Raw genomic sequence first — 20533 nt, 5'->3', positions numbered from 1 at the left:
CGTTAATTTTATTACTCACATGAAACAAACCGGTGTGGTATTCAGTACGTAGGAGAAACTGGACGATATTTATCTAAACGCACTCAAGAACATCTGTATCGTTTTAAAAGACCAAATAAATTCAAAAGTATCATTTATCAACACCTTAAGAAGCACAACCATCCTTTTAAATATTTAGCAGTTCAACCTTTAGAAGTAGTAAATAAGCAGCCTGGTGAATCGCATTCAAAGTTTGTACGATCACGGAAAATAATTGAATTAAATTGGATTAAAAAATTACAGACAGTTTACCCTCTCGGTCTAAATGATAATATCATGGGAATTGGTAATATATCTAGAACCAATTCCGTTAACATTTTGGATATAGTTTCTAAAACTGTTCGTAAAAACCGTTCTCACGGTCGTAGAACAAATCGCAATCAAAGAAAATTTCGGGCCAATCATACCAATATTTCGGACCTAATTTCTATTTCAAAAAACAACGACAGACATTATCTGTTAACAAAACTCTGTTCGTTACCGGTTAATAAGTTAAATAAAATTTTGGAGGATTGCAACACAATTTCATATAGCAGTCCTAAGTATGAAATTGTTCAAATTATTATGGCATATTGTTATTCTAAATTATTTCCTAAAATTGATCGCCCTGAAGATCATAAAAAGCATTTTATTAAAATTAAGTATGTCAATAAAGGCTTTGATTTTGTAAATATTGCCGGTATATTTAACGATCATTCTGTTAAAGAACAAATTCCTGAATATTTTGACAATACTGAGCTACCTCTTATTTGTTATATTTACAAGAAATCTACCCGGAAATTTGTGTTTAATTATAGTCAATTGTGTAAAGATGTTAATATCAGTGAAAATACACCTACTTAATGTAATTGCAGTAATTCCGAATATATATTTATGGACCCATTTCCCATGTTATAACAGGAGATCTCAACATCGTTCAAGATCTAGACCGAGAGTTAAAATAATTCCTCAGTAAAGGACCTAAATATCGTCCCCCGTCAATTATTAATTGGAATGAGTGTCGTAATATCATCCACCACTCACTCCATACTTACTGTATAAAATGGATAAAACGGGAAAAAGCTGACAAAAAATCTTTGGACTCTTTTTTTAATTCAGTAATGAAGATAGTTGATATACGTATTCAACATTTTAAAGAACATTTTACTATTAACAATAACCAAAATAAACCTATTTCTCGTATCAAACATAAACTAAAAGAATTAGCCAAGGAATTTGTTTTTGTCCCGACCGATAAAGCTGCTAATAATATTATTATTGTTTGACGTAAATTTTACATTGAGGTTCTGAAAAAGGAAATCACCAATTCACCAACATTCCAACTGACTCCATTTTCAGAAAACGAAATCTGTAACAAACATAAACTTTTAGCCACCGCTTTACAAGCAGAGCCAAATACAATGAAAGTCCCAACAATGTATTGGCTTCCGAAGCTACACAAAACCCCTTACAAATATAGATTTATTTCGTCTTCAAGCCATTGTTCAACTACTAAATTGTCTATTCTTCTTACCAGCACACTTGGTACAATTAAAAACCTTATAATAAATTGTTCAAATAAGGCCTTCAAAAATAGTGGAATAAATTACTTTTGGAGTGTCAAGAACTCGTTGGAAGTACTTGATAAATTGCATGCTTATATTGGTGATTTTGAATCTATTCAAAGTTTTGATTTTTCTACCCTGTATACCACATTGCCTCACATTCTCATTAAGAAAAAATTCACACACCTAATTAAATGGGCATTCAAAAAATCAGAATGTGAATATATATGTTCAAACTCTTTTAGGTCATTTTTTAGTAGCAATAAACAAAAAAACTATGTTAATTGGACATGCTTTGATACTATATATGCCCTTGAATTTTTACTAGATAACATTTTTGTTCGCTTTGGGGATTCCGTATATCGTCAGATTATCGGAATTCCAATGGGGACTAACTGTGCACCACTTATTGAGGACCTCTTTTTGTATTGTTATGAGTTACAATTTATGACAAAAATAAGCAAAGACCCATCAAAACAACATCTGATAAACAAATTTAATAATACTTTTAGATATTTGGATGATATTTTGGCTCTCAATAATGACGACTTCAGTATGTATATTAATGAAATTTATCCTGCTGAACTTACTTTAAATAAAGCTAATACTAACAATGAACACTACCCTTTCCTCGATCTTGATATCTATATCACTAACGGAAAGCTGAATACTAAAATTTATGATAAAAGGGATGATTTTAATTTCCTATCGTTAATTACCCGTTTTTAGATGGTGACGTTCCCTTGTCACCATCTTACGGTGTTTATATATCTCAACTTGTACGATTCGCTCGTGTATGTAACAATGTTTTAGATTTTAACGAGAGAAATTTATGTATTACTGAAAAATTATTACACCAGGGTTTTCGATATCACAAACTAGTCAAAACATTTACTAAATTTTATCATCGGTATAAAGACATCATTCGTAAATATAGCTCAACATGCAGACTTCTTATACGTTCAGGTATTTCACATCCAATTTTTTATGGAAATATTCTTTATAAAGCACAAAGGTGTCAGTATTCACCTCAGAAACTTAAAACACCTTTGAATAGACTTATTAAGAAGGGATATAATTACGATACTGTTGTCAAGTCATTAAAGATTGCATATTTTGGCGTTAATATTGAGTCACTGATAAGGTCTTTGCGTCGGAACTAAACACATTTATTCTAAAAACAGTTGTTGGCATGACACGGGTTATGTTCTTCTCATATATGTTATGATGGTATGATACTAAACCCCTAACGGGAAGGATTGTGCCTGATGTACATATGATGAAATCATAATCTTTCAGTCAGTTTAATTGAAGTCTGGAGCTGGCATGTCAGTTAACTGCTAGTAGTCTGTTGTTATTTATGTATTATTGTCATTTTGTTTATTTTCTTTGGTTACATCTTCTGACATCAGACTCGGACTTCTCTTGAACTGAATTTTAATGTACGTATTGTTATGCGTTTACTTTTCTACATTGGTTAGAGGTATAGGGGGAGGGTTGAGATCTCACAAACATGTTTAACCCCGCCGCATTTTTGCGCCTGTCCCAAGTCAGGAGCCTCTGGCCTTTGTTAGTCTTGTATTATTTTAATTTTAGTTTCTTGTGTACAATTTGGAAATTAGTATGGCGTTCATTATCACTGAACTAGTATATATTTGTTTAGGGGCCAGCTGAAGGACGCCTCCGGGTGCGGGAATTTCTCGCTACATTGAAGACCTGTTGGTGACCTTCTGCTGTTGTTTTTTATTTGGTCGGGTTGTTGTCTCTTTGACACATTCCCCATTTCCATTCTCAATTTTAATATTGGTATCTTCATTATAATGAAATAGACAGAAAACAATGTCAATTCATGGAAAAGCCATTTAAAATCTGCCATGTGTCGTCTGCGCTTGTGCGTACATTTTCAATTGTGAATTGATGCCATGAAAATTGGTGACATTATCAAATCAAAATGAACGTTTCACACAATGTGGCTTTAGCATTAAATTCTTTCATGACTAGTGCTGTCATCCTAGAAATATAAAAAATAATAATAATCATAAACACTTGTTTAACCGTTGGATCTATTTCTCCTGTAAGCTGATGCGTATTTTATCTTGTTATTTTTACCAAATGGTTTGATTGTGTACTATGAGGCCAGTTGTATTATAAAAGGTCAACTGCATCACTGGCCTTTGTTGTCTTTGTAACATCAAAATATATAGCATGAACAGAGACATATATACACAAAATAAATACAACGATTTTCAAAGTAGCTTTTAAGAAAAGAAATTATTTCATCTGAGATAGGTTTCCCCATTGTTTTTCTTTGTGAGCTATAATTGATGGTTCTTCGTCTCCGATCTGTAGATTAATTATCGTCGAGATTCTCATTGAGGGTCGCGTTATTTAGCGTGATTTCACGGAGTTGCCATGTTTCTGGCAGGAGCCTATGTCAATGTTCATTGTAAGTTTCAATTAAAAGAGGTTCATTAAAGTCATAAGAAACCTCAAATCAAAAAAAAATAATGCATATGATTTTTATAACTCAATGGATAGTTTTCATTATAAAACTTATGTACATATACTTTTTTCTGAAGAAAATTCTTTAATTTATTCATATTTAGAAGAAGTTTACTTTATTTGAATAGCTTCCTTCCAGCAAGCTATTCCCCCGACATATTTTCCGTATGCAAGGTGACCTCAGTGTGACCCATCTCGTAAAAATCCGGTGACCACAATACGCATGGATGTCCTTAAAATAAACTATTATCTGAATTTACATGTTAAACACGTGCTCAATTTCCATGCTTTTTTGTTTATTTTTCGTCAATTGTTGACAAACAGGTGACAATCGTTAAACTTCGGCTTCAAAACACGAACTTTAATTACCTGCCATATTTTCACAACAACACTGACCGATTGAGAAAAAAAATTGACAATTATACGAAATTTACACGAAAAAAATGATAAATTCGAGCACAGAAGACGAAGTTTAGGATGTTTGTATGCATTAGTTCAAGAATTGGAAGAACATTATTTTTCACCGGTCACTCGTTTCTTATGACTTTAATTAATAGTAGTATACATTTATGTTGGAGAATAAGATGTTAGTACACAGGAAATTAAAGAGAATTTATAATATTAAGTAAATGGCAATTAAATTGCAAAAATTGATAATAATAAATGAATTGATTACAATCACCACTAAAGGAAAGATCTTTGTATAAAAAATTGTTCTGATTATCATCTCATTCTCTTGCTATGTATTTTTAAATTTTTTTTTATTATAAATAACAATTTAAGCTCATTTTAAAAGAATTTCGATTTGTGTAACAAATAAAAAAAAATATAACAAAAATTAACATAATGTTGAATAACATCAAATAACTGTAGAGTAACACAAAATATAAATTTTAGAAAAGATGGAAAATATAATAGCTTCCTCCTATAAAGTTTTTAATTACGTTCATATTATTTTTAGATAAAACCAACCGTTTCGAGACTGGTACGTGTTTTGATTGTTCTAAAAACAAGTAGTTTACACTTTTTATCAGTAACTTGAATCTATTTGTTTAGTTTTTGTAACAATAGGCAGTTGAAACCAAAACAATAATAAGATGATGCAACAGTTATCTATGATAGCCATCTTCTAAGAAATATACTACATATTTTTTTCTTCAGTACTAGTTTTTTAGTGGAAGGGCGGTAAAGTAAAATCGCTCTTCATAAAAAGGAAATAAAAATACAAATTCTCTAAAGGCCAGCGGACAAGGACGTGCTCGAAATTACAACAGATCACCTTATATCCTCCATCAATGCATATCTATAAATGACATTTTATGTTTACTTTTCGAACTACATAATATGCTATATTATTCGTTGTTAGTGGCTTTGAACTAGCTGTCAGTAACTGCGAGTACTCTCAGATCTGAACATACTTGTGTCTTTTTGTTTTTGGGATGTACAAGTACATGGCCACGTCCATTGTATTTGCAGTATTTATATTTTTATCCATCTGATGAGTAAAGCCTTTTTCAACTGATTTTATAGTTCGTTTTTAATAATATATGTTGTACTGTTACATCACTGTCCTAAGTCAGGAGCCTGTAATTCAGTGGTGGTCGTTTGTTTACGTGTTACATATTTGTTTTTCGCTCATTTTTTGTACATAAAGTAGGCCGTTAGTTTTCTCGTTTGAAGTGTTAACATTGTCATTTCGGGGTCTTTTATAGCTGACTATGCGGTATGCGGTAAATACCGTATGGTGACCAATAGTTGTTAAATTCTGTGGGGGTGTATCGATGGAAATATTCCGAACCCCAATTGGATTAAAAAAAAAAGTCCTACAGATGATACAAAACATATTCTAAATCAAGAGTTTCCCCATACATTATCTTTTTATAAAGTCAAAATTTCGAATTCTAAAAAAGTCAAAATTTCGACTTTTTTAGAAAGTCAAAATTTCAAGTTAAGAAAAGTTAAAATTTCGAGTTAAAGTCGAAATTTTAAGGTTGAAATGTCAAAATTTCGACTTTGAAAAAAAAGTTCACTGCCAATGTTATTTTTTCTATGTCCCTAATACGCTTCCGTACATTATAGTGTTAAATGTTGAAAAAAAAATTGCTTACCAGCATCGGAAAAAAACCGGAATAAAACGTTTGCGCGGCAAAATTTCTGGCTCAGATAAATTAACAAAATACCCATTCCCCCTTTTTAAGTTAAGTGGTTGCTTCTTTATGAAAGCCATTTTGATGGTTTGCAGTGGTTTAAAAATAATAAAGATGTCTCGATTAAGCATTAGAAAACGAAGGCTGTACCGGCGTGCTTACAGGCGAAGAATATATATTTTTATTTAAGAATTGAATGCTGCTTTTTGTAAATTTATTGGGGTGTAAAAGCGTTGACCGAAGTACATTTTGTATGAAGCGCGGAAGCGCTTCATACTAAAAATGTGCGCACGGTCAACGCTTTTACAACCCTATAAAGTTACAAAAAGAAGCATTCAATACTTATAATTACATTTTTTTAGCTAGAATAATGAAAACACGATTTTTATCAAGTTTTCATTTAATTTACCTGTGCACTTTATTGTGGGACCTCGTGTCATTATGAATGATAAATGTTATTGTCTAATACAATTGTTTCAGGAATAGCACGAGATGTGCAGTTGGCCAATCAGAATATCGTATTATAATGAAACATACATCTAATGTAATTATTCTCATAAATCCAATGCATTACATCCGTACAGAGATTGAAGTAGAAAAAGGAATGATATATTAGGGATCACTATATTCCTATCTTTTCTGTTTGTTTCAAATGGTATTTCTTCTCCAAGGAGTATTTGGCAAAGGGAGGGGGTAATGTTTTTTTTAGTTTTAAGGGTAATTTAACGGATCCGAGATACATGTACTAGACAAACAATACATTTACCTCACACTTTTTAAGTAATGCATTTATAGTGAATCGTTGTTTGAGTAAAGACCAGTGGCAAACATTTCTGTGCAAGTCAAGTCGATTCGGAAAGACCTTAATTAGTTTTCAAATGAATTATGTGTTCGGCAATGATGCTGCTTTGAGTCTTGATAAGGGCTTAACAAAGCTACGTTAAGTTTAAAAAAAAAAAAAAAAAATATATCAAGTTTAGACAAATATTTCTGCAAAGAACTTTATTAATAATTGTTATAAATATCAATTTTATTCAAAAATTGTTTCTTCCTTAAATATACACGGTGAAACTAATGTTTTAAATGCCTAGTTTTGTGTACACTTAATCTACACAAGGGCTACATCGAGTATCGACTGCATGTAGACAAAACATGTTTTACACTACATGTAAACATTGAATTTTATCAATGGGAACGTAATTTTGTTTAGTTTACGTGTGAGTTACACTTACACAACACCGAGTTTAGGTCAATGTGAACACGGCCTAGGCTACTTGATTTTTTTTTTGTGTACTTCGATTTGATCTGATGAGTCAATTGTTTTAACTGATTTCTATAGTTTTCCTTATACTGTACAGTTACATAATCGTCAGAAAGGTTTAGTGTACGCTAAAAATGTTTTACTTAGCCTCATTCTATATTGGCATGATGATGTCCTAGTTCAGAAAGCTGCATTTAATATTTTGTTGGTCGCTGTTATCGGATTCTTCGTGTTTTGTTTTTTTTTTGCTTGGTTTATTTGTTATTTCGGAGCCTTTTATGTTTAACTATACGGTATAGATTTTGTTCATTGTTGAAGACCTATTAGTGACCCATAGTTACTCACGTTTAAATAATTTAATCGATGGCGGATAGTTATTCCAATGGCACATCTTGTAAAGAAGTAAGGGCCGATTTTGGCCTCAAGTTTCAGGTTCATCTACCGAAAGATTTTGTACGCTTTTTAAACACTGAAGTGTCTATTTCAATTGATTCAATTAGTTTATAAATGTGAAAAATCTATCAAATATTCCAAAAAACGTAACTTTTCAGGTGTTTTTTGTCAAAAATGAAAGTGGCCGCATCCGTGTTCATACTCAACCTTTATATATGTTATGTATTATCATCAAATACGACTTGCATTTCAATATTAAGAATGAACACGAATGCGGCCACTTTCCTTTAAGGCGGGAACTAAAATTAAACTAAAAGCCAAAATTGTGAAGATTTCAGTAATCTAGCATGACTTGATGATGCTAGTACCCGATATATGTGCAATTGTATTGTCAAAAACAGCCCATATTTATGTAATAGAATCATCCTACTTTCCAGTAAGAGATTACATTTTCACAAATTTATAAAACTGCTATATTTTTGGGGCCAAAAAGGGGTCTTACTGAACATGCTGAACCCTTTTAAATAATAGAGAATTACGGAGGAACCGACAGAGAATAAAGAGCTGCGCAATGAGCGCACGATACACCATAGCTCGTCACCCTTTTAGCGCTTCTTTATGCTTTATATTAATTCATATAATCAGCTAGAAATAATTTGAGCACTTCTCATATAGCCCCCCCCCCCCCCCAAAAAAAAAAAAAAAAAATTTAAATAAAAAATTAAATAAAAAATAATAAGTATGAGACACAGTGTGAATAAATTGGCACTATCAATAAGAAACTAAGGAGATGAGGTAAGATTGACAATCAAACCACTATCTATCAAAATTCAAATAAAGTAGATGTTTGTAATTATATGCAAATGAATGCTACCTTAAGTTTAAAAAAAGTTTGTGGCCTCTGTTTAAGATGGACTTAACCTATCAGTCTGTAACCGTATAAGATACCTGTGCTAAAAAGAGAGTTATCAACGTTTTTTTTCAGCGAAAGAAATGGTTCATAACGCTGCAATACATCAGATTGAAAAAGATTTTGAATAAATTCCCATACCTACATTTGTAGGAAACGTAAAATGTAAAATAAATATAAATAGTTCGCTAAAGTTTTATGAACATTGGTGAACGTGTTTTGAAAAAAGTGCTGATGACGGACGGACATACGCTGGGAGGGACGGACGGATATAAGAACAACCAACAGTATACCATAGTTCGTTCGTTAAATAGAAAAAATAAAGATACAGGTAATAAGAATGATGAGGGGCTTACTTATTGAGAATTTAGAGGGGGGGGGGACTTGGTGGCTTGGCAAAACTTTTAGGAATTTTGGTCCTCAATGCTCTTCAACTTCGTACTTTATTTGGCCTTTTTAACTTTTTTGGATTCGAGCGTCACTGATGAGTCTTTTGTAGACGAAACGCGCGTCTGAGGTTGTGAGTTCGAACATCGCTCGTGCGGGTACACTCGACTGTTATTTTAATTGACTAGGATCGTCAGTTTTCTTATCGAAGGTCGGTGGTTTTGTCCGGACACACCGGCTTTCTCCACCAATAACACTGGCCGCTAAGAAATAGCCTAAATGCGGTGCTTAACAGTGGCGTTAAAACAGAAAAAAACCAAAATCAAAATCAGCAAAGAACAGGGAATAATGGGCAAAAAAAAAAAAATATGCAATAAGAAAAAATTCAATATGAGAAGAGAAAAAAATACCAAAATGTAGAGAATACAGAAATGAAAATTCCCTCTTCCTATATAGACCACCAGAGTATGAGTTTTACAAATTTACTCAACGAAGGTCGATGATTATTCACATGCATGTAACTTTGTTAGGCTCAACAGTTTTAAAATCTCGAGACATATATCAAAATATTAAGTCAAAGTAAAACATACTCTCTAATCATGTAACTGTGTGCCTTGGTCGTAAATATTTGTTTTATATATATAAATAGGAAGGTGAAAGGGATACGCAGTTCCTGTTGAGAGTTTTAATTTGTCATTTGATAATCTTTATACGGAAGCTTCAAAATGCTTTCTCCTTTGTTATCCATCGCTTTTATCTTTTTATTAGTATTTTTATCTCTTTAATATTAAATTTCATTTTTTAGTAATGATGAGTGTGGATAAACATATTAGGACTTTTCTTCTGAAATATCTTAATTGTGCGTAGCTATTTATTATAACCCAAAGCTATAATAATTCATTAATATTTGTTTTTCTTTAGTTTGTGTGTATGGAGTTACAGCCCAACAGGGAGTGACGATTGCGACGACAACGAACGTGACATCGACGTCAATAATCGTCACTACTACAGATAACACAACTTTAAACGAAACCTCAACAACAACCAATCAAAAACTAACATATGTGTATGCTACAGAAAACTCTACCTCAATCGATAATACCACCGTGTCAAATCCAAACGTAACAGATGCTACGATCACAAGCACTGATACAAATACAGTAACCATGGATACTACAACATCAACGATGCCCCGTAACACAACAGCAAATGCCACGATAGAGGTAACCATGCCTGTGAACTCAACCATAAAGGACGACAACATGACAATCGCCATTAATGCCACAACTACTTATATTTACGACAATGTGACAACATTCATCAATGCCACAACGTCTCAAATCGTAACCAGTTCTTCAAATGGTATGTATATGATGAACTTTGTACATAGCTACATATGCATGTCGGTTGTGATAAAAACGAACATCTTAAAATATGTAAAATTAGGGTTCTGACATTAATGTCACGCTTCATTTACTATTGAAATGAGGGAGTGGGAGGGATTTGATGTCTTACGGACACACATTCTGTTTAAATTGATTTTATATATAAATATATATACGTCACAAATGTGAAGGTCACATGAAGGCGGATTCAATTAGGTCGAATTATTCACTTGTAAGTGAATAATTCATCGTCAATGTTTCTTAGCTTATTTTGACAAAATTGCTAAAAGGGAATTGTAATTTTATTATTTCACTTTCACTAATGATTGAACAAACAAAAACATATTTTATTTTGTCTATATATATAGTTTAGACGAGTTGTATATACATTATGTACACAGCCATGTATCACCATCATTGATGGCGATCCGATGGATACATCTGTTGTAGGGTTGTCACTTACTCAGACGTACTTATAAATATAATTATTTTCTGTGACTGTATCTTACATTAATTTGTAGGATCCTTTACTATAGATAATTTAGCTGATCTGTAACAATAACATCTTCATGCCTTATATATCATGTACTGCAGTACGCCGCTAGATTAAAACTGACGTGGAAAGGTAACACACGGCCAGCGAAAGCTCTTTTTTTAAGAGCCCAGGTGGTCGTGTGGTCTAGCGGGACGGCTGCAGTGCAGGCGATTTGGTGTCACGATATCACAGTAGCATGGGTTCGAATCCCGGCGAGGGAAGAACCAAAAATTTGCGAAAGCAAATTTATAGATCTAACATTGTTGGGTTGATGTTTAGACGAGTTGTATATATATATATATATCAGTCTAAAGATTTGCACAACGGTACTGATATAAGATGTTATAATACGAAAATGTTGTTATTAAATCGTGTCAACACGATTTAATAACAACATTTTCGTATTATCAACACGATTTAATAACAACATTTTCGTATTATAACATCTTATATCAGTACCGTTGTGCAAATCTTTAGACTGATATAATTTTTTCCTTATCTGCATAGTATCGCCTATTCTAGACGATCCGGTACATAGTAAATTTGCTGGTTGGTCGTTTTTATAGACTTTTATATATATATATATAGATATGTATCTAATAGCTAGTGCCCATTTTAACTTTAGTAAACTTTGGGGAAATCTTTCAAACTATCGCTACTGCAAGAATTGGCGACTGATCGCCATATTAAATAGTGTGCCTGGCTGATAAAATGAGGAATCAACACATTCCATCTATTCATGACTTTCCTTGTTGTGAAATATTTTAAAACAGAGAGACGTTTATTTCCTGATTCTTTCTGATAAACATACAAAAATGTGTAAACCATCCATGAACATACAATCTAGACTTTTGTTGATAATTTTTTGGACCAGTAGTGAGACAAGTGAAAAAAAAGATCTTTCAATTTGGTTCTCTTATTTCATGATTTCCCTTGGTAGCCACTCTGGTTTAAATTATCTTGAGATCTGATAGACAACGTCCCGTGTGTGTAATGTTTAAATTTATCCCTTGGCTGTGTGCTTTCACAGCCCTGGACTGCCATGTGTATTTATACGTCCCATGCCCGTGCATTTATAAATTATTTGGCTGCGTATCTATACATCCAACAAATGAATGACGAGTACAAAGAAAATTAAGCGAATTGTATTCTACTATTTTAAATTCTATGTTTCCAGTGTTTGGATTTTCTTTAATTAAAAAAAAAACCTCTATCCTGGGTATTTTTTTATTCTGAACCAGACCATACTGAGGTCAGTGATTTAAATGATGGTCAGTTGGTTGAGATCTACCTTAGATGGATCAGAAAATTTCAAATGGTGACCTAACCTACATTAATAACGACTAATTTTGACCAACTTTATCAGTTTTTCTGTTATCTTGAAAACCATCAATAATAGTAATTATTTAAAAACAGAAACGGTAACCAACACAAAAATATTTAATCAAGAAAGAGTAAACAAATAAATTGACTGTAACTGTAATTTACTGTTTATTGCTTATAAATGACCATGCCTTTTTGTGTTTCCTATTGTTTGCATGTTTGTTTTGAATATACTGACACGTACCAATGGAAATGCCGTTGCTAAGTTAAAAAAAAATTGCGTCTAGTCCATTTATCCCTTTGAACAATTTAATAAATTTTCAAACTCATAAACCAATACCTACCAACAGTTGGGATTTGACAAAAAAAAAAAAAGCTCGTTCCATTTCAGCATTTAGGCAAACTAGAATGCTATTTAATAGGATTTATGCGAAATATAAAGCAAGTGACCATTACATGTTGCATAATACGCTTAACATCATTCACTTGTTATTATATCAGATTTCGAAAGAAAAAAATAATATTTTTTTCATTTTGTATCCAAAAGTAAAGCTTCAAACACAGAACTCAGGCGCGGATCCAGCCATTTTAAAAGGGGGGGGGGGGGGTGGTGGTTCCCAACCAAGAGTAAGTGGGGGGGGGGGGGTTCAAACTATATGCTCCCATTCAAATGCATTGATCGGCAAAAAAAAGGGGGTTCCACCCCCCGGAAATCCCCTGGATCCGCCACTGGAACTTCTTCGGCAAAATTTGTCTAGTGTGAATTTAACAGCATCATTCCACGTGAAATCATTCTTTTTTTTTATACATTTTACGTTATATAGCTGAAATTGTCAGGTTGATAAATAGCTCGTAGAATAGTTGTCTATTTCTGGTTATCATTATATTAAGTGGTAATAGTAAGTATTACAAATTCATATCAATAATTATTATCCAAAATTACAAATAATAACTGTCAACTTAGACTTGCTACAATTCCCTTTCTATTATTTCACTCTTACTAACTTATATGTTTACTGATAAGTGCCAGCCTACTGATTGCCCTTGGAGAAAGGCCTTCCTCCTGCAGATGTCAGTATAATTGTAATCTCCTAGTTATAGCAGTAGAATTATTAAAGGGGCAAAATTAAAAAAAAAGAAAAAAACATAATTAGGAAGGGACATGTAGCAAGTCTACTGTCAACTAATTATTTCAAATTTTACGTTAATTCCACAATTTTGAATATTTGTATGCATATCACATGAAGGATTCAAAATGCTGTAAGTCTATGGTAATTTTTGAATAGGAGCATTAACAGATATTCAATGACTGCCTAAGAGGGGGCCGCTCCAGTCATGCTTCAGAGATTCCTTAAATAATAACCATTGTTTTCCCACAAAGCATCCCCTTACATTGTAGATCTGCCTCTGACCTGTAAAATATGGAAATCATTTTGGTATCTTATCAAGGTATTAAAGTTTACACACACACACACTTGTTTGATTTGTTAAATTGTTACTGGAAATTGACTGTCCCTCTGGTATCTTTCGTCCCTCTTTTTGTGAGACTGAACATTAAAGTATTTAAGATGATTTTAATTACCGTTTTCATTAATTTTTTTTTCTTACGCAGGCACAGAAATGTTAAAAGAGGACGCATTTACGTCAGAAATAGGTAATTGTATAATATTAGTAAAATTGTGTCATGCATATGTTGTTTTTTTTTAATTTAAAAGCATCCTATAGATATCACTTTGTGTACATTACAAAACCCTCTAAACTATAGAGTTCTTGTATGAGTCTGCGTAGAGTATTACGTTTACTGTTTAATCTATTTTGTTTTGTAATATCACTTTGACGTGGCTCGGTACTTATACATTCCGCCATTGTATTATTGCTATGATATTTTGTTGTATTTTGTCTTTCGGTGTTGCTGATTTGCTGTGCCTATACGCATTTTTGTTTTTTTTTGTTGAATTACAATGTACATGTATTTGGTTTTTTTAAAATATTGTTTATAATGATTAAGATTTTAACACAATATTGACTGCTGTACCCGTAATTTTTACATTTTGTTTATCAACAAATAAAATTCACTATTATCTTTCGCGTGATTCTTGCCTATTAAATTGAATAAAAATTAAAAAAAAAAATCTAGATTCGAGATGATATCATAGCACAATAATGTGCGTAGTTTAAAATGCACGTAATAAGGTATAATTATTCATGAAAATTAAGATTTCTCAAATATCTTTCTGATATATAAGAATGTTGCGTCAATGATACAGCGACAAAAACAAAATAAAGTAAAAAGATAGAGAGTGATTATACGTTGTAATTGTAACTGACGAATTTGTGTCCAGGATATGATAGGACAATTACTATAATTTTTTCATAAAAAATCAAATTTGTTTTACTATTTCTTAAGAACATGTTAAGTATAAATTAGGTTAGGTTTCTCAATTGAATGTTTCATATTTTTCATGTCAGGGCTTTTGTTAACCGACTAGGTTGTACCACATCTTCTTATTTTTATATTAAACAAATTAAAGAAATACATATTCATATTTATCTTTATTTTAGTAGCAAGCATAGCCGGTGCTGTGTGTGGTGTAGTTGTTGTTTGTTTGGTTATCATAGTTATTATTCTGTGCAAGAAAAAGTAAGTATATACATATCCTTCACTTTTCAAACATTGCATAATCAATGGATGTAAGTAAAAATAGAAGTGCTCGTGCATGAACGTTTATTTGTACATGTAGCTGTAGAAAATTATGTCTAAATTTTTACAATAACCTTATCTAAAAATATTGAAAAAAGATAATGAAGGAGGGAATTTGTCTGCTAATAACAACCGTTTCTATTTAAAACATGATCAACGCAGACCGAATAACGTTGATGTTAACAACTATACGTCACCGTAAGGACCTCCACATAACCCATACCGTTTGGTAAACTACGAAAGGCCCCGGCTTGACAAAATGTAAAACAACGCACACGAAAAACTGTCGATTTGATAAATGACAAAAACAATAAACGAAAAAATACACGACAGACAGCAAAGTACTACCTGTCGCGACACGACTTCGAAATACTGTTCCGATTAGTTACGGTTTAAGATGTATCAATGTCACCAATGTTTATCTCGTTGAATTCATTTACGTATACTATGTTGCATTCCTAAGTATCATCAATTTGAATGTAATAATAAATCATTTATTAAAATTGTAAAAGTGAAATATGTTTTTAAATTTGTTTAAACCCCGAAATAAACAGTTAAAACATGCGAACACATTCTTATTTTCAATTAAGTTGATTGATTTGACAATAATCACTAACCTCAACCAATTAACAGTCTTTACCTTTCCGGAGCACCCGAGATCACCCCCAGTTTTTAGTTGGGTACATGTTGCTCAGTCTTTAGTAGTTTCTATGTTGTTTCTTGTTTACTATTATTTGTCTGTTTGTCTTTTTTTCATTTTTAGCTATGTAATGCTGTCAGTTTATTTTCGATTATTGAGTTTGACTGTTCCTCTGGTATCTTTCGCCTCTCTTCAATTAGGAATAGGAATAGAAAGATATGTTCTTAATTTCTTTCTTGTGCTTTATACCAAAAGGTATAATAATGTTCTTACGTTTGAATTTAACGTTTGATATAAATTTATTTCCTTATTTTTGTAGGTCTGACAAATCACTCGGTAAACGATACGAGGTAAAAAGTAGAGCATTTACAGAAAGTATGGCTTTTGCTGAAAATCGTGAATCCAAGATGTCTAACAACGATCTTCAAAGAATATCAGATGGAAATCAAAATTATCATATGATTGATGAGGAGACGTTCATGTCCAACAGGAAGGACAATGGTAGTAGTGAAGACTTAATAAACAGGAAGAATAAGAGAGACGACATAACTTCCGAGAAAGAAGAAAATGAGAGTAGAGCTAGCGATTCCGGAATTGAAGTAAACCTAGACGAAAAAGTTGTAACTTTTAAGACGAAAGCCTCAGCGAAAATTGAGGGCGATGATAAAAAACGTGACGGAGACGTGGAGCACGTGTATACAAAATCCGTAAAACGTAGTGAAAAAACGGAAAATGTTAACTCTTTTGTTGTTGATAATGAAATCAAGGACAAATCAAAACAAAACTCCGAAAACAGAGAGGTTAACGAAACAAATGAGAATGATAAGAAGAATGGAGATGAAGACATAGAAGACGATGACGAAGTCTACGCTAACGCTTATTCTGCACCTTTGTCCGATTCAATAAAAGTAGTAAACAATTTCGGTACTGAAAACAAGCAGGTTGAGGAATCAAAAGAAAGAGAAAAAACAAATGGCGATGAAGATATAGAAGACGATGATGAAGTCTACGTTAACGCTTATTCTGTATCTTCGTCAGATTCAATAAAAGAAGTGAACAATTTTGGTACCGAAAACAAACACAAAATAGAACAGAACTCTGAAAATCTGAAGGTTGAAGAATCTAAGGAAAGTGAAAAGACAAATGGCGACGAAGGTATAGAAGACGACGATGAAGTATATGCGAACGCTTATTCTGCATCTTCATCAAATTCAATAAAAGCAGTAAGCAGCGAGTTATGTATTGAAGCACTTCGTTCTGCAGTTGAGAAAACAGACACTGAAGACGTATACGATTTTGCCGTACCCATTGACGACGACGAAAAGGAGGTGGAAAAGACGAAAAATGAAACCGAGATTTCACACGTAAACCTAAATATAGTAGCAGACGACCACTACGAAATATCCAAAGAAACTCCGAAAAAATCCGAAACATTTTCTGAAGACGCAATTTATTACAACGAGCAAGAAGATGATGATGATGTCATATATCATAATAATGAAATGGATAACAATAAAACGAGTCAAGAAAACTCAGAAGATGATACGTACGACTGTGCGATAAGTACACTCTCACATGAGAAAACTTCTGATGACATATATGATTCAACGAAAGATAGTGATTACGATGTGACTCATCATGAGAGTGAAAAGAAAAGATTTTTTATCCGACCGTCAACCGATGACAATTATGACCACTGTGAATTACCTACTGAAAGGGAGGATTACGATTTAGTAGAACTACCGGACAACTGCTAATATTTTATTTCATCGCTTTTAACAATAATTCTTCTTTGTTCTCTTTTTTTTTCTACTTTTTTCTACAAATTGTGTATTTAACTTCTCACGTTTTTAGTATGACAATGTATTACACCACTAAGATGTGTCGAACATCATGCGCCAATGATTTATGACTTCAAATTCAAAACAATTGATTAATTGTGTGCACCGACAATTGTTTGGAATTCAATGCGGGGGTCATTCAATCCCCTAAAAAATGTATTAATCTATTAGGGTCGAACAGGCATCTTCATACTAGTATGTTCATTTGTCTGACTTGTCAAAACTACATCCTTAAACCATCGTATATGTTCTGAGCTGATACAAACTTGTCAGTGTATCGTATGCATTGTTCCAGTAAAAGTGTATCAATGTCTGCCTACAACTTTTCACAGTTTTACAAAACCTTCTAATGCAGCGTTGACTTGGTCACCGTTATCCTTTTATATAATATATTTGTTCAAACAGAGAATAATAAAAAGCCGTTATAAACCATAAAAAAAAATGAATATTTGTCATGACTCTATCTTTCATCAATAAGAACGTCTTTTTGTGCGTTTCATTATCCGTAGTTTCTTATTCCATAGGAGATTATAAAGATTGTTTGTATTTACTGAAAATGTTCAATATGCAAGTAATTGTATATTTAATTACTTTCTTTCAGCAATATATATAAGTTTTTATTTATTTTATTAGTTAACGATATTACATAAGATTTAAGAACACCGTATAGCGGGTAATTCTCGCGGGTGTACATTTTTTTTCATTGAATAAGGTATACGAAATATTTTGGCGATTAGTATTGTGGCGGATTCAAAACTTTTCTCAATGCATGTGCACTTTTAAATTGGCGGAATTTATTTTGGAGATTTTGTTCTATCTGCGAAAATAAGCGATAATTTACACCCTGCGAAAATAACCCGCTATACGGTATGTCAATTAATGTGATTTGATAACGACGCTGATATATGTCTATGAATATTACTAAAACAACCGGGTTTTGTTATATATTCTTACCCAATGATATATTCTTTTTAAAATATTATTTATTTGATTCTATTTTACACCATTTAAACTACGGTTGTTTCCCTTTGTCAGCTGTTGAGTATTCTACAATATATATATACAGCTACTTTTGCATTGGTACTATTTCTGTACATAAAATATATAGTACTGGAAATTTTCTTTTAATATTTAGTACTATTTCTTTAGTTTAATGTTTTTGTAATATTTAGGAAACTGTATTTTACAGTACTTGATTTGTACTTAAAATGTTGGCACAGAAATAATATCAACAATGATCACAGTATTCCATGTTTGAACATCATAATTTTAAAAGATTTGAAATAGACAAACTTTCAAAATGCTGAAAATGTAACGGTGCACAAAGTTTTGAAGTGCTGAAATTTCAAGTACAAATCAAGTACTTTTTGGTAATTTTGGTACAGAAATAGTACCTATGCAAAAGTAGACGTGTAGGTCCGAGAACACAGTTATTTGTTAGTGCATTTCTTTAAGACAATGAATGAAAATTAAAAAAAAAATAAAAAGTCCTGCGCTTTATCAACAATATTTTTACAATATGGTGTACTACTTTGGGCACAGATTATATCAAAAAATAGAAAACTTCATCAACTTTAAATCAAAATGTCATGTTAAGGGGGTCTTAAATTCTTCTGACAGTTTCCGATATGCTAATTTCCAACCTTTTAAAACTTGACAAATTCACAACTTTCCCTAATCATTCACAACCCAAATTTTCTTTCGGTGTTAAATTGTATCTCCTATTTGCTATTTGACGAACAAAACATGAAGAAATACATTTGGAAAGGGTATAAAAAATCAGTTGCAAGTAACACACTGTCCATACAAGGACTATATTTGTATGTCTTATAAGCAACAAAAATAAAGGACGATAACTGTCATTTTGGACAAACAGTACAAAAGACACTGGTCTGCCGCCTAAGTTTAGCGGGATATGTTTTTAAAGTGATACCCAAAATAAGGGATTTAAATCAAAACTTTTTATGAAAAATAATTAATTTTTTTAAAGTTTTTAGCATATTAAATTATAGATTAATTGTATTTCGAAAAATTTAAACATTGCGCAAGATAAATTCGGTCTTTACATTAGTTCTTCTTTGTCAATCATATTTGATATTTCAAAATCATGTTTCATTTACGCGTAAACATAGAGTTTATCTATATACATAAAATTATTTGGTAGTCAAAATACATTAATAAGGATAAAATTTGTTGCAGTAAAACTGTATATTGAATGTGAATATTTAATTACAAACAGATTTCTAAACTTAAATCCAGAACCCAAACATACATACCTATTTTGCAGATCTGTTTTGCATGGCGAAATGTTCTCCAAAATTCAAACAGGCTGTCGTTATCCGTAAAATGAATGTAATTAATCAATGTGTCAATCCCGTCATATAAAGCTCTATATATGTTCCGGTTCTTATACATCTTTTGCTTTCAAATTGTTGGCATTGACCGTTTTTGAGGATATTCAATCCTGAAAAACACTTCTATTAATGAAATTTAAGACGTGTTGTTTTCAATTTTGTTTACATACATATAATATTCTCAAATGTTGCATTAACGGTTATTTGTTGTATGGTGTAACATAATGTATTTTGATAACATTTATTAGATTGTAAATATCATTAAATTAAAGTTTGTCTCCTTGAGACTGTACTCGCTCCGCAGACTTTGTTTGTTTTTGTTTTTTTTGGTTCCTAACGCTTCAGCGATCTGCTAAAGCGTGACGGAAAGATTATGTTGCAGAGAAAGCCATCCATCTGGGTCAATGTTTGCAATTATTTCTCCTTAGGCGGTAATAAAATGGAAAAGTTTTCTTCTGTTGCTCAGTTCATATCGTTAACTTAGATAATTATTATGTATGATGGCTCGTTTCGAAGACGAGACCTTTTCACATATTATGTGGTTAAATTTTCGGGGTACGACGTGAGATTA

The 20533-nt window shown here is 32.2% G+C and overlaps 1 protein-coding gene across 8 annotated transcripts in view; it reads left to right on the top strand.

Moving 5' to 3' along the window:
* Nucleotides 1-20265, top strand: part of LOC139488921 (protein starmaker-like) — a 31823-nt gene extending 11558 nt beyond the window's left edge. For 2 of the 8 annotated variants that reach the window (XR_011656114.1, XR_011656112.1), the window contains exons 2-6: nucleotides 10105-10545; nucleotides 14039-14080; nucleotides 14989-15067; nucleotides 16087-18089; nucleotides 18210-20265. Coding sequence is in view for 4 of the 8 variants with exons in the window: in XM_071274890.1 (XP_071130991.1) it covers nucleotides 10105-10545; nucleotides 14039-14080; nucleotides 14989-15067; nucleotides 16087-17524 (2000 nt within the window). In the remaining 4 variants the exon portion in view is untranslated. Of the gene's footprint in view, nucleotides 1-10104; nucleotides 10546-14038; nucleotides 14081-14988; nucleotides 15068-16086 lie in introns of all 8 variants that reach the window. The other 6 variants (XR_011656115.1, XR_011656113.1, XM_071274894.1 and 3 more) reach the window with 3 other exon arrangements.
* Nucleotides 20266-20533: the final 268 nt, after the last annotated feature.

The sequence above is a fragment of the Mytilus edulis genome, chromosome 9, assembly GCF_963676685.1.
Source record: "Mytilus edulis chromosome 9, xbMytEdul2.2, whole genome shotgun sequence".
NCBI classification, from domain to species: Eukaryota; Metazoa; Mollusca; class Bivalvia; order Mytilida; family Mytilidae; genus Mytilus; species Mytilus edulis.
This window is presented reverse-complemented; position numbering and strand designations above follow the sequence as displayed.